The sequence below is a fragment of the Terrapene carolina genome, unplaced genomic scaffold (genome assembly GCF_002925995.2).
Source record: "Terrapene carolina triunguis isolate 2854851 unplaced genomic scaffold, T_m_triunguis-2.0 Scaffold89, whole genome shotgun sequence".
Lineage (NCBI taxonomy): Eukaryota > Metazoa > Chordata > Testudines > Emydidae > Terrapene > Terrapene triunguis.
Genome location: NW_020664440.1, coordinates 20,509,109 through 20,523,936, shown reverse-complemented (window position 1 = coordinate 20,523,936; position 14,828 = coordinate 20,509,109). Strand labels below are relative to the sequence as shown.

Sequence of the window (14,828 nt, the reverse complement as noted above, 5' to 3'; positions counted from 1 at the left end):
CAGCGCCTCGTGTCATTGGCTTCCTCCTCTCCTGTGTGACTTGGCCTACGAGGAATATTAAAGTTGAGTCTACGTGATGCTAGACCTTTGCTGGCCCCCATCTTAGAATCACAGAAATGTAGGGCTGGAAGGGACCTTGAGAGGTCATCAATAGAACCCTGCATGGATACAAAATTTGTATCCGCATCCGATCCGCAAACATGGTCCGTGGATGTAAGGTCCGTGGATATCCACAGATTTGCAGGGCTCTAGTCATCAAGTCCAGCCCCCTATGCTGAGGCAGGCCAAGGCCATCCCTGACTGGTTTTTGTCTAACCCTTTCTTAAAAACCTACAATGACAGGGGTTCCACAACCTCCCTTGGAAGCCTACCTCAGAGCTTCATTACCTTTATAGCTAGAACACTTTGCCTAATATCTAACTTAAATCTCCCTTGCTGCAGATTAAGCCCATTACTACTTGTCCTGTGTTCAGTGGACATGGAGAACAATTGATCCCCGTCCTCTTTATAACAGCCCTTAACATATTTTTGAAGAGTGTTTTCAGGTCCCCCCTCAGTCTTTTCCCAAGACTAAACATGTCCAGTTTTTTAACCTTTCCTCATAGGTCAGGTTTTCTAAACCTTTTATCATTTTTGTTGCTCCCTCCAATTTGTCGACATCTTTTGTAAAGGGTGGTGCCCAAAACTGGACATAGTGCACCAGCTGAGACCTCACTGGTGCCAAATAGAATGGGACAGTTCCCTCCCGTGTCTTCCGTACAACACTTCAGGTCGACATCCTCATGTTACAGGCATGTGGTCATAGCTGTGTCCTCTTTGTGTGATGCTGCATTTGTTTAGTAATGCCTGGGCTTTTATGAGGGGTAGGGCATTGCAATTCCTGGTTCCATGCCCACAAACCCCACTGGGGTGAAGTGTCTATGACCAAAGCTGTGTGGTGAAGTGGCAGCTGCAGGATAGGAGCCGATTTATTCCTAACCAGCACCGCTACTGGATCAGACAGAGGCAGGCTGTAGTGATTAGGGAATCTTTCCTAGCACCTACAACCGTCATTTGACAGCAAACTGATGCAGGGACCCCAAAGCATCCTCAAGTCCCGATCACCTCTGCCCTCTTTGAAATTGTTGACAAGGTCGAGAAGTTCCTCCCCCGAGGCCTCTCTCTTACTGTGCCCAGTGGATAGAAATGACCATATTCAGGATAAGCTTGAGGGTGTGATAGCCCAGGTGTCCAGGATGCCATTGGGGCGGTAGGTGAATGAATGTTTTCCCCAAATTGCTTATCTTTTTGTGGGGTTGGGGGAGAAGACTGCCAAATTCAGGCTTGAATCCGCCAAATTCAGGAAGCTGTCTGCACTAGCTCCTGTCTGGGGCCTTGTTTCCTGCAGTGACCATCTCTGTTCTTTCTTTCCTCAGTCTACCTCTGCGTTTTTGGGTGAATGTGATTAAGAACCCCCAGTTTGTGTTTGACATTCACAAGAACAGTATTACTGATGCTTGCCTATCCGTGGTGGCTCAGACATTCATGGACTCCTGCTCAACTTCTGAGCACAAGCTAGGGAAAGACTCTCCCTCCAACAAACTACTGTATGCCAAGGACATCCCCAACTATAAGAGCTGGGTAGAAAGGTGAGTGACCTCAGCATTGCTTCCTCCGTGCTGTATATACATTATGTCTGCAATATGCATATGGGGAAATTACAGACCTCATAGACCTTATTGTGCATGGACTTGATTAATGCAGTGATCCTTCTAGGTTGTTGTTCATCCTCTGAGTTCGAAGATGACCATGACATCATTGATTGGTTTGGTTTCTGTGAGCACGTGAGTGGCTGATCAGGCCAATCTGAGCTTTCAACTGTCTCTGGCACACTGAACAAGAGATGCCACTATGGGTTACTTGATTAATCTTATCTTCATCCGTTTCCTCAGACAGCCCATGTGAAAGTGGTTCAGCTTTATAACGTGACATCTGTACACTGTCCAGGTTTCGCAGGCATACGTCAAAGTTGGCAACATGATGGCTTTGTAGACCTTCAGTTTTGTTTGGTGCCTAATCCCTCTGCACTCTGACACATTTGCACAGAGTCTGCCAAAGGCCATGCTTGCTTTGGCAGTTCTGGCATTGGTTTCATCGTTGATGTGAACTGCATGTGAGAGTGTACTGCCGAGGTAGGCGAACTTGTCCACTGCCTGCAGGGTTTGGCCATTCACTGTGATAGCAGGCTCTACCTAAGGCTTTCTTGGTGCAGGCTGGTACATCGCTTTTGTCTTCTTGATGTTGATTGTGACACCAAAATTGTCACAAGGTGAAGAGAAATAGTCCATACTCTGCTACATGTCAGACGGAGATTTGGAATTCAGGGAACAGTCATCAGCAAACAGAAGGTCATTAAGAGTCACTTTCTGTATCTTCATCTTTGCCTGTAGCCTCAGCAGATTGAAAAGCTTGCCATCAGTCCAGTATCTGATGCCAATCCTGGTGTCACAGTCATGAAAGGCATCTGTAAGCATGACAGAGAACATCATACTGAAGAGGGCTTGGTTAATGCAGTGATTTTTCTATAGATAATTCTCCACAGGTGGATGGCAGAAGAGTTTCACTAACTATCTGCTGGAAGGTGGTCTTCTAGGAAGTGGAAAGTTCAGGAGGTCAGGGGCATCTGCCTGCTAATGGAGCCCCTTAGTGCCTTGTTTTGGGGTTGACATTTGGAGGCAGCCATTTATGATTGTTTATAGGGGAGCTGGGAGTGACGTCTGTTTTGAGATTTCCTAACATTTTCTATTGTAAGAGATTCTTGTGATCTTTGTCAAAAGCTCTAACCTCCGTTGTTTGCAGCAGGCCTTTGAAATTCATCAAGGAGAAAGCCCTTGGGCTAGAGAAGTGCCTCTTCTTTGTTCCATGAAAATCCATTCAGGTTTTGCTGAGATACAAAGTGTTGAAAATTGCCATTTCTCTTCTCTCATGTCTGCTCCTCAGGAAAAGTTTGGGAGCCTTCTAAAATAATAATTGAACATGAACATTCTAAGGCAGAGCCCAGGCCACTGTCAAAGCAGCAGCAGCTGTTGCCACTACACTGGGAATTCCCAGGTGCTGCCAGAGCAGCTATAGCGGGGATGAGGGGGGAGAACCAGGCCAGGACCCCCCAAACTATCTTTCAACCCAGCACCTTGCTCAGTAGCCCATCCCCCATTCTGGGATAATAGCCTTCTCCTGTCATTAGCTGATGTAGTAGGTCCTGTGACTCAAGTAGTAGATGGCTGTGCTGCAATGCTGACATTTCCTGGTTCAAACCCTGCTTGTGATGTATGGTTGGGTGTTGTAACAGTCAAACATAATCGTTTTTTTTAACCTTTGTCTTTTTAAAGAAAATCTAGGAAATTACATACAAAAAATACATAAAGTTATTTAGGGTGCAAAGCTGAACACTCGAAAGTTAGGAAATGCCAGATTTAAAGTTGCCTGTGCAGCCTTAATTCTGCCTTCTTGTGTGTATGTATAATGATAGTCTTTAACTACATGATCACGTTCCGTTTTCCCCACAGGACCCCTGTGTCATTCAGTGCACAGGATGGCCGCACAAAGGGCCAAATTAAAGTTGCACAAGCAACCATACATCTGGCATTACCTAACTTTTGACTGCTTGATTTTGCCTCCTAAATAATGTTCTTGTAATGTTTTTTCCCCGTTAAATATTTATATAACTCCATAGGGGCATGCATGGTGCTTTGCAGGCAAATTAAAAGACAAGGTTCCTGCCCTGAGGATCTTAGAACCTCAATTTGACTGAAAACACAAGAAAAATGTCAGCAGGCCACAAGCAGGTCAGAAGAGGGCAGGACTGCCCTGTGGGGAGTAGGTTCTCCTCTCTGGGCTAAGAGGTTGGATTTCCCACCTCTCATCTGTGGTGGGGCTTTGTTGTGTAACTGCAGTTTTTTTCTTTGGAGGATTATCACTGCAAAGCTTTGCAGAAGGAAGGGTTTGAATGAAGGGAGGGTGATTGACTGAACCTGGCAGTCCCAATGGAAGATCTGTCTGTTACGTCCATCATCATGATACCCAGGCACCAGGCAAAAAAAGGGCATTTTGCCAGTTGGCCACTCCAGGGAAGAAACAGAGTTAAAAGGGTGAGCACGCAGTAAGGGGGGAGGAGAGAGTCACACTCCGTTTTGCTTCCAGGCTGGCTGCATCCTGAGTCACTGTTATGCAAGGTGTGATCTCTCGGCGTGTAGGCATCCAGCTGGAACATTAGCAATCCATGGGATGTCGGTCCATTAGAGGTGTCAGTATGTGCACTGAAAAATAATTGTGGCCCCTCATCCCCTGCATACGTCTCGATCCAGAAAGGTTTCTCTGCTTCCTTTTGGCTGGAGATCTTGTACTGCAGTCATGGATGCACGCATCTGCCCTGGGAGCCCCCTCGTCATGCCCTCACCTGCCATGGAGTCACGCCTCCCATCAAGGGCATTTCAGACAGCGTGGTCCAGGCAGCTGGGTTCTCAGGCAAACTCAACCCTACAGCATGCCCTGGAGGATCTTGGTATGATTTCAGTGGCCTTTAATTTAGAAGATGGCTGGAAATTGTGAGCCCCAAGGCTTGGTCTTTCTGCCTTCATATTCCTGAAGTGGATGGAAGGTGTTTTCTATCCTGTAAGGAAAAATCTGAGAGGAAACGAATGAGAAACCACGTCTGATGTTCTCAGCTGTACAGTGGATACCTTGGTGCCTGCTGTAGTTGGCAATTCTCTGCTCAAACCTTTGTTCTCCACTGCTCCTTAGAGGGTGAAGAGTCAGACTCTCCAGCTCTATCGGAATCTGTGGAGTCTCCATCCTCCCCGTTCCAAGTACAGCTGGAACCCCTGCTGGGCACTGCCCTGCGTAAGCATCTTAACCTGCGCTCTTGGCTGCTTTCAGTACCAAAGGATAGAGTGGGGCTCATGTTCATCTCCTGAAGGTGTTACGCTGCCATCTGCTCCCACCCAAATGCCTGACCCAGCATCGTTCCACCTCAGTGAGATTGGATTCAGCTAATGATGATGTTGCTAATAATCACAGTGCCGGAATGTTGACGGTGAATTGCATTGGCGTTTCATTTCCCTGGGGTTATGAGAGATAAAGCAAGGTGGTTTGAGCATTGGCCTACTAAACCCAGGGTTGTGAGTTCAATCCTTGAGGGAGGGATCTAGGGCAAAAATCTGTCTGGGGATTGGTCCTGCTTTGAGCCGGGGGTTGGACTAGATGACCTCCTGAGGTCCCTTCCAACCCTGATAGTCTATGATCTATGTTTGGGTGGGGTTTGCACTCAGTATTTAAAGGTATTTAGAGTGGCAAGGCCTGATTGTCGAGGACAGTGCTGTTTTGCAGGAGAAGCCTGTGAAGGTATTAAGAACCTGATTGCTGAATGGACTTCAATCGGCCCTCAGAGTTTGCAACTTTACTTTCTGCCCACACAAAAATGGAGACCGTACATTTGATCATTTTGCCCTAAAATTTTTTCAAAATATCTTTAGGGAAACAAATATTAGCATGTTCCTGTGGGAAATGTTTAAAGGCAGCCATCCTGAGCACAGTGCCTGGTAGGTTTCTGTTCTGGGAATGGCTGAGCTCCTCCCCAGGAAAGCTCACCTCAGTCCGGCCAGGCCTTGCTTTTACCTCAGGAAGAGATGTACGTGGGTGTCCCATGCATGCACTGGGAGCCCCTGCCATTGAGGGCAGCACAGAATATACTTGTATGGTTTGTGCAAGAACGTCCTGCCCCCATGGATGACATGTGAATGCAGGAGACTGCTAAGCACATCAGATGATGCTGGGATAATGCACCTGCTGTTAGTCTGGGTGCCGTGGCTTTGAATCCCCTTGGGTCCAATTTATACAGTTGCCTGAATTTGCTGAGCATACCAATGAGCCATCTAGTCCTGTATGCCTCCCTTTTGCCCTACCCAATCAGATCAGTGGGCCATGTAGGAGTGGGTGAGACCATTGGTCCATAACCCAAGTATTCCATCTCCTATCATACCTTATTGGTCCACTGGTCCATTTAGGCCAGTATCCTTCCTACAGCAATGGTCAAAACACTTCAGTGGAATGCTTGATTACCTGCCCTGTTTCTGGCTAACGCTGAGTGCTGTCTGGGTACAGGTGACGTGATGCCATGAAACATTAGTCAGGGTGAAGTCACATTTTCTGTTGTTGATTCTGGTAAAGCAGGGTTCTCAGCCTCAGGGTCATGACCCCATGGTGGCTCATTGAGCTGTTTTCTGACATTTTTCACATTTTCTGCAGAATCTGTTTTCACTAAAAACCCAAACGGTTTCTGACCTTTCTGTTGAGCAGTAGCCTTTCCAAGCACAACTAGCCACAGTAATAAGGGCTACTGAATAAACATCACCGAGGAAGGTGCAATTCATGAAATGTTCAGTACGGATGTGTACAGTATAGATGTGGATGTGAAATTATCACAAGTGTATGCACTGAATGTGAAATGCCATCTTTGGCTTTCTGTGACACAGTAAACTTCCAAGAGAATCACTGCAAACAAACAAATTGTTACATATGGCGGCACCTGGGGGGCAGGGCTTTTGACTGGAATAGCAGAAAGGATTTGGGGATATTGGGTCATGAGGGCAAAGGTGGGTAGTTTGGAAGGTCATGGAAGGGAATAGTGGGTGGTTTGAGGATGGCAGGTGGAAAATCATTGAGAGCACCTGACTTTAACTATCCCAACTGCTTCACTGTAACAAGAAGTTAATTTAAGGGGGAGGTAGTGTGGCCTACTAGACAGAGCACTGGAATGGGCTCTAGGGGACCTGTGTTCAATTCCCTGCTCTGCCACTTGATGGCTGGGTGACTTATCCCTTCCCCTTTCTGTGCCTCAGTTACCCCAGCTATAAAATGGGGATCCTGATACTGACCTCCTTTGTAAAGCACTTTGAGATCTATTGATGAAAAGCACCATATAGTACTATTACTGTGAAACAAAAGGCTCCTTGTATTCACCTTTCAGTCTGCCCACAGGGTGTTCTCAGAGGGAGTCCCAAGGAGGCCTGCCCCTCTTCCTGTTTCAGACACTCTATTCTGTTTCTCCTACCCCCCTGTAGATATTATGCAGATATTGCTAAAATGCCAGCAATCAGTGACCAGGACATGAGTGCATACCTGGCGGAGCAGTCCCGGTTACACCTGAGCCAGTTCAACAGCATGAGTGCGCTGCACGAGATCTACTCATACATCACCAAGTACAAGGATGAGGTAAGTCAACAGGGGCTGGGGCATCTTGTTTTCAAGCAAGGGCACATCCCCCGCCCAGTTTCTGCATTCCCCCTCTTGCTGCCCAGAAAAATTATCTCACAGGAAATATAGAGAGGGGAAAATTGCTGTTGGTGGCTGGATTCAACTCACTTCTGGAAGCACATCTGGATCATAGCAGCCTGCACAATGAAAGTGTGTAGTAAAGTAGCCCCATGTGTAGTAAAGTTATGTGTCCCATTACTGTGTGTGTGTGACTACCAGCCAATGATAGAAGTTACCAGGCACTAATACACTTCATAACCTCCACATACCTGGATTCACACTCACCCTGAGTGAATGTGATGATTGTACAAGTGACGGAAGGGGCTGAGAGCAGTGAGTAGAGCCAGGCACAGTGAAAGGAGGTGGTACTCAAGCTTTTCCCGACTGCTCTCTTCACTCCTGACCTTGCTATTCCACTCTAGAGATGACCGGCAGCTCTTCATGCTGTTCTTATCATGGGCACTCGCCCATCTGCTCTTCTGATACCCCTCCATCCCAACCTGCAGCAGCTCCTCCAGTCCTGGGCCTTTCCTGAGCATACATTCTGATAAGGGTATTGTTTTGTACTCATATTTCCTCTGGCAAGTAGCATGGGAAACTGCTAAACTTCTTTCCCATGTGAATGAAGTCAGGATTTGAACTCCGGTCTGCCTCGCCTCATCTCAACGCCTTCCCTCCCTCTTCCCCACCTGCTGTAAATGACCCCATAGCACAGCAGAACCCATGAAGGTACCCAAGTCACCTTGCTTGCAATCCCAGGGGTGCACTTGGAGGGATAAGGTGTCCGTGCCAATAGGCCTCTTCGAATATTGACAAGAGTGGTTAAAAACCCATCTGTTGTAAATTGTACAAATTAACTTCATAAAGCACTATTCAAACACACTCTGCAATACTTTATTAAAGCAATAAAATATATAACTGTTGTGTATATATATAAAAACATAACCTAGATTTTATTGTCCCAATAAAGCAGAGTGAAAACTTGTGTTTGAGTAGTGGTTTATTTAGATAAAAAGCCTTTGCCCCAAGCTGCTGCATTGTCTCCTGAGAGAGACAGGGTGTCTAAGCTGTGAGAGAGCCAGGAAGAGGTGAGGGCCATCAGTAGACAGGTAGCCAAGAGTGCTGCGGGACAAGGTAGAGCAGAACAGATTACAAGGGGTGCTATAGGTTAAGTTCAGGAGCAATAGCGGAGCTGTGTGGGGAGAGCCCAGTTTTGGGGTGACAGGGTCTGCTGCAAGTGAGGGCTGTTACACATTGGCAGAGCTGGGAGCGGTCTGGGTTGAAATGCATTGGCAGAGGTGTGGGGGGAAGCATTTCATAACACCTGCCAGCCCTGTGCCTGGCTCCTCAGCCGTCAGGCTTTCATCAGCACCAAAAGTCACCTAAGCCTCAAAAATCAACCACAAGCCAGCCACTGTGTGAGAGTTGTCGGGGAGGTGCGGGGGGAGGTGTGATATTAACGAGCTGCTCTTTGAAGATGCAGGGTGAGTAGTCAACCTGTGTTCTTGCCAGTTCACTGCAGTCTGGCATCTGTTGAATGTTCCCCCATAGCCCACTCTGAAAGCACCACTAGTGTGTTCTCAGCTCTCAGGAACTTCTTTTATTATTCGTAATGGGATTAATAAATCGCAGCTGTTCCCTTTGTTTGTTTTCATTCATTAAGCACAATTACATGCAGCCCGATTGCACCCTCTTTGATGCGAAATGGGAGAGAATCATTTTTCCTGTTGTTCAGTGCAGTAATATGCTGTCATTGGCTGTGAATGAAAATCATAATTAATTTTCATTTGGGTACTTGCATCTTCATAATCACTGGTCCCGGCTCCTTACAGCAGGTGACAGGCATGTATCTCTCTTTATACTCTGCATGGATTTCTTTTTGCTGTGTTGTTTTCCATAAGGACAACAAGATAACAGATAATCAAATAAAGAGAAGGCAGGTTGTGAATCTTTCAGAACTCTCAGACTTCAATGATAAACTGTTCTCTTATCAGGAGAGGCAGTGGTGAGGTCGGTACAGGGGACTAGACTCAGATTCATATTCTCTGTCTGATCCTGTCCAATTCTGATTCAGATGCCTTTAAGAGACGTGTTTTTTGACTGCCAGATGAATATTTAGGGGTGGTTGGGTATAAGGTGGGTTGGTGCCATCTAGAGGCTGATCTGGTTAATAGAAGGGACGTGTATATTGAGATTATAGAGTATGCAACTGGATACGACTATGAGCCCATCAAGTCTTCTATTCTGCCTCCAGGTTTGGCCTATAGCTGATGCTTCAGAGGAAAGCAAATAAAACCCTTGTAGTGTACCTGGCTAATTGTGACATGCACATAGGGGAGATTTCTTCCTGAGTGTCACAAGTGATCAGCTGGCACCCTTGTGGAGCAGAACTACAAATGTTGCTCTTGGTGGCCATGAAACTAAGCAGCCCTTTCTAAAGTCCAGCTTCAAGATTTGACTTGATGGGATGAACAATCCCAGAGTTTGAATCAGGATGGAAATAGTCAGAAAGTTACATCCCCTCCACAAATGCCCACTTTGTGCCGCATGTTTTCAGCTCTGGTTTTGGATGTTAGGTAGGTCGGATGTCCTCCGAAGGACAAAAATTCCAAAGAGTACAGTGAAAACCCAGGAGGCTCCGTCCCATAATCTGGGAACAAGAGGTCACTAAACCAAATTAATGGGCAGCCAAGAACCATGGCAAGATTTGGAAGAGCGCTGGAGGAGCCTTTCATGACTCTCGGTATCTTTTGTGGCTGCATCCCCTCAGGACGTAAGTGAATCTCAGGGAGGAATTTTTCTTCTCATGCTATAGTATCTCAGCCAGGGTCTGATCCTGACAGGTACTGAACACCCCCAATTCACACCGAAGTCGAGTATTCAGCATCTTGCTGGATTGAGCGCTTGGTTAGGTGCACTGCAGGAGGGGTAATTTCATCCTTATCTGAAGTCAGCTGTAGGCCACTGCCCAGGGCTGGCTACTAGGCCAGACTGACTGGAATCACCTGCACTGCACTGAGATGCACGCTGAGACCCTGAGTCTCCCAGCATCCAGTGCTGCATATCCTCCACAGCACGTCCTGTGTGCTCAGTGCTGGAAAGCTGCAGGGCGCTGCAGCGACTTTTAATCAAAAAGAGCTGATTTCCCTATTAAGGAGTTACCTGTAGGGTTTGTGATGGACTTTTGCCTGCCTCCTAGTAAGTCTGTTAATTATACAACAGTTTGTTTCCAATTATGCAGCCAATGAAATGGTTAATCAAATCCCCTTTGACGGATGCCTTGACATTTAATTGCAAAAAATTTGGTCTCCTGACAAACTTACCTGGAGAGACAGGATTTCTGTCAGGTTTGTTTTTAAATCCACTGTTCTGTGTCTGGTGGCACAATGTTAGCTAGCTGGACTCAGCGCTTCAGACTCCTGGGTGATGAGTAGACGAGCAATTACCCCTCTTTTATGCGTCCATTACCCCTCCCTCGCCATGCTGACTCTTGCCTTCAGCCCCCCAGCCTCTCCCTGTGCCTTTAGTAATGTCCCAGTTCATGTAAATACCAGAGAAATGTGCCCCTCCCATCCTCTGATCTGTCACCAAAAGACGAGTTTGTTTAGAGAAATGAGATTCCAATGGAGAAATCCCGTTGTCTGATGTTTCCAATGTTGCGAGCACTTCTCCTGCATAGCAGTGTGGCCTCCCATTGACTGAGACAGACGTTGCTGAGGCCGCATGCCTGAATGTCTGCCTGCGTCGCTCCCACAGTGCCAAGTGCCTCGTCTCCACGCCTCAGCAGAGTTGTCACTGGCGGAAACGCAGTTAGACAAACTCTAGCCAGGGGGCTTGCAGCTGAGAAGCCATGAAAGGCCTGTGAGTTTGGAGAAGCACCCAGCTGCGTGGCTGCTCCTTGCACCCTCAGAAGCTGCTGGGTCAGCATTTGGAGAGCAGGCTCTTTTGAAAGGTTTCCAGTGTTTCTTAGCTAATGGCAGCCTGGAAATACCAGCAGAACAATAGCCTTGTTAGGATAGTCCTGTCTCCTGTCCTGGCTGGGTCCCACACATGCAGAGGCAGCTATGCCCTGAGAAATAAAGGCAGGTGAAATGTTACCTGAAGGTTATTGAAGCTGAAGGTGGTGGGGCAAACCACACCCTGTGCTACTGTTTCCTCGGGGCTGTTTCCTTGTCTCCTGTAACTTTTGTTTGCACCTTACCTGAGGCCTGTGCAGAACACTGGGGAGACAGATGAGGCATTGCCTATGCTGCCAGCTGTCACTTTTGCTCCCAGGTTAGACTGTAAGCTCTTCAGGGCCGGGCCCTGTGTCTTCCCACGTGTTTGTACTGTGCGCAGGTCCCTGATCCTGACTGTGGCATCCAGCAGCTACTGCAGCACAAATAATACCAATACAGGGCTTGGTACTGGTTCCCTTTGAGATTTGGGTGACTGTCTGAACCAGTTCTCAGTCAGACTGGTTCAGCTGACCCACTGGCTGAGCCAGCCTGCGTCAATGCTGACCAGTCTCACACTAAGACAAGCACTCGATGGCTTGGTCTACGCTGAAAAGTGACATTGGCATAAACCACACCCCTGACCAACACACCTATACCAGCAAAAACCGCAGAGTAGACACAGCCGTGTCAATGGAAGAGGGCTTCCATCAACATGGCTAACTTCATTGGGGAGGTGTTCCTATGGTGACAGCAAAACTCCTTCTGTCAGTACTGTGGAGCTATGCCGGCGTTGCTAGGCCAGTATAGTGTCTGTGGTGTAGATGTACCCTAAGGCCAGATTCTGATCTTGGCTACACCGCTGAAAATCCAGAGCTACTCCATGTCTTCAGCTGAATTGCTCTGGGTTCACATGGCGTCATTGAAGCTGGCCCCGAGCCTTTTGGGGCCCCTCATTGCATAGCTGGGAATTCTGTTCTGTGGCAGCTGCATACAGACAGACGCTCTATTCATTTGATCAAATTGGGAAGTTAAATAAAACAATCCCCTAGACAGACAGATCAGTGATGTCTGTGTTGGCTAGCGTGTCTTCTAATCAACCACCAACTCAACAATGTTATCCCTAGCTCCTTATTAATAAAATCAAATGCATCAGCCAAAACCCAGTGATTTAAATAGACACATGGAAAAGGCAAGATTTTCAGACATGACTAGAGATTGTAGATGTCTGATTGAGACACCTTAAAGGGACCTGATTTTCAAAATGCGCTGTGCATCTGCCCTCTGAAAATCGGGCCTTTCTAAGGTGCCCTAAACTGGGCATCCCCAAATTAAGGCACCCACAATAGCTAGTTACTTTTGAAAATCTTGGTCAGAGTTGTTACCACCTCATGGCCCTTGGTATGTGACGAAAGCTGGAATTGGTCCCTACTGACATTTTTTAGTGCTTTGTGAAGTCTAGTTTGACACATCCCCTTGGACTGGGCTTCCAGCACATCCCTTAGAAGGCTATTTCACAGGGGGATGGATCTTACTCTCCGGAAGTTCTTCCTGATGTTGAAAAAAAGGAAAATTCAGTCTTGATTTCCTCCTAGTCATAAGCTCATGCTAAATCATTTCTCTCCATCCTCGGGCTTTAGACCCCCCCATTCCCCCCCCATGCTTTTTTCATATGCTTTTCCCCTTAGCGGTCGCTTAGCCCAGTGGTTCTCAATCTTTCCAGACTTCTGTACCCCTTTCAGGAGGCTGATTTGACTTGTGTACCCCAAGTTTCACCTCACTTAAAAACTACTTGCTTACAAAATCGGACATAAAATACAGAAGTGTCACAGCCACGCTATTACTGACACATGGCTTACTTTCTCATTTTTACCATACAATTTTACAATAAATCGTGACCCCCCAGGTTGAGAAACCCTGATATAGTAGATAAAGCAGTATAAGCGAGTCATTGTCGGTATGAAATTTTAGTTTGCACTGACTTCACTAGTGCTTTTCATGTAGCCTGTTGTAAAACTAGGCAAATATCTAGATGAGTTGATGTACCATCTGGACGACCTCTGCGTACCCCTGCTGGAGAACCACTGGCTTAGCCCATATTTAGCTATTTTAATAACCCCCCCAGATCAGTCTCTCCCACCTCTGATCAGATTTTGTTGCTTTTCTCTGAATTCCCATCATTAGCCCTATCTTCCTAGTGAGGCGGTGCTCAGAATGAACGCAGCAGTGTGTTTTACCTTGCCTGTTAGTGAGGGCTGACAACTCCCTCCTGGAAGCCGTGGTGGCATTCGTGGACCTGCATTCCTTTCCCATCTTCTCTTTCTAGGTTGCAGGTAACAGTACCACCTTTTCTCATCCTTTCCCCTCTCTTTTCTCCCCTGCCAGATTTTAGCTGCTTTAGAGAAGGATGAACAGGCCCGAAGGCAACGGCTGAGGAGTAAGCTGGAGCAGGCAATTGACACAATGGCCCTAAGCAGCTGAAAAGGCCGAGGCAGCCCGGACAGCTTTCCAGCAGTGGATACTACAAGAGAGAGGCCAGCAAGCGGCAGCAGCAGAGTACTTTGGGTCCAGAGCCAAATGGACACGCGGAGCCCGCCGCGTCTCGAAACTCTTAACACAAACGAACAAGGAAACCTACCACCGTATCACACCCAATCCAATCAGACCTATCCAGAGACCTTGCAAAAGGGACGGTGTGGGCAGGAGTGCAAAGGAGCCGAGAAGAACTGCAGGGAGCTTGCAGCGCACCCAGCACAGCTGCTTCGCCTGGGGGCATGTCCCCGATCTGGTGATGGAGGCTGGAGGGTCGGGACTGCACTAACTTCTAGGGCAACATGTCTGATGTTGTTATTTTTAGCGCAGGGAGGGTGGGCGGGGCTTTTCTTTTTTCTGTACTTGACTCGCTCCCCCTTCCTCCCCACCTGCCTCCCAGCTCTCCGCCCAAATCCCTTCTCTCGCGCGCTCTCTCTCTCTCTCCCCCCTCCCCACCCCAGCTCTCTGGCCTTCTGCCATTAGTGTTAACTGCTATATTTGCACAATTTACAAGAGAGAAACAAAAAATTTTTTAATTAAAACAAAGTATAACACAAAGGGGGAGGGGAAGGGAGGTTCTAAATTTTGCAACAAACTAACAAAAAAAAGGGGGGGGGGGTAAAAAATCACCCAAAGGACCGATTTGGGGGGGGGAGAGGGGGGGGGGTGGGCGGGGAGTGGGAGACAAGTCCCATAACCTTGGGGTAGTTCAGAAAATTTGTCCTGTGCCATGTTTGATTTGAATGTTGTTCAGTGCAGAAAGCAAAACAGGATTTTTTGTTAGCTGAATCAGCTCTAATTTACATGCTGCTTAAGTGGTGTCCGAAGGTCACAATCCAAGAGGAGGAAGAACAGAGAGGGGAGACAATCTAAGGGGCCTTTTCCCAGGGATCGGCCGGTGCTGTGAATCGTGGCGGGGGAGTGGCGTGGCGTGGTGTCGACTTCATCCTTGTTTTTATTTGCACGTTGCTATTTCTGCGTGGGGCAGGACAACGCAGATGAAGGAGGAGAATCGTTGAGCTCTTTATAGCCAGAGCTTGTGCTCCATCCTCTCTTGTGAAAGGAGAGTTT

General features: G+C 47.4%; 1 protein-coding gene across 2 annotated transcripts in view; it reads left to right on the top strand.

Moving 5' to 3' along the window:
- PLXNA1 (plexin A1) overlaps window positions 1-14,340 on the top strand; it is a 265,426-nt gene extending 251,086 nt beyond the window's left edge. For both annotated transcript variants that reach the window (XM_026650270.2, XM_026650272.2), the window contains exons 30-32: window positions 1,416-1,628; window positions 7,098-7,248; window positions 13,611-14,340. In XM_026650270.2, the coding sequence (XP_026506055.1) occupies window positions 1,416-1,628; window positions 7,098-7,248; window positions 13,611-13,706 (460 nt within the window). In that variant the 3' untranslated portion in view covers window positions 13,707-14,340. The remainder of the gene's footprint in view (window positions 1-1,415; window positions 1,629-7,097; window positions 7,249-13,610) is intronic.
- The last annotated feature ends 488 nt before the right edge of the window (window positions 14,341-14,828 follow it).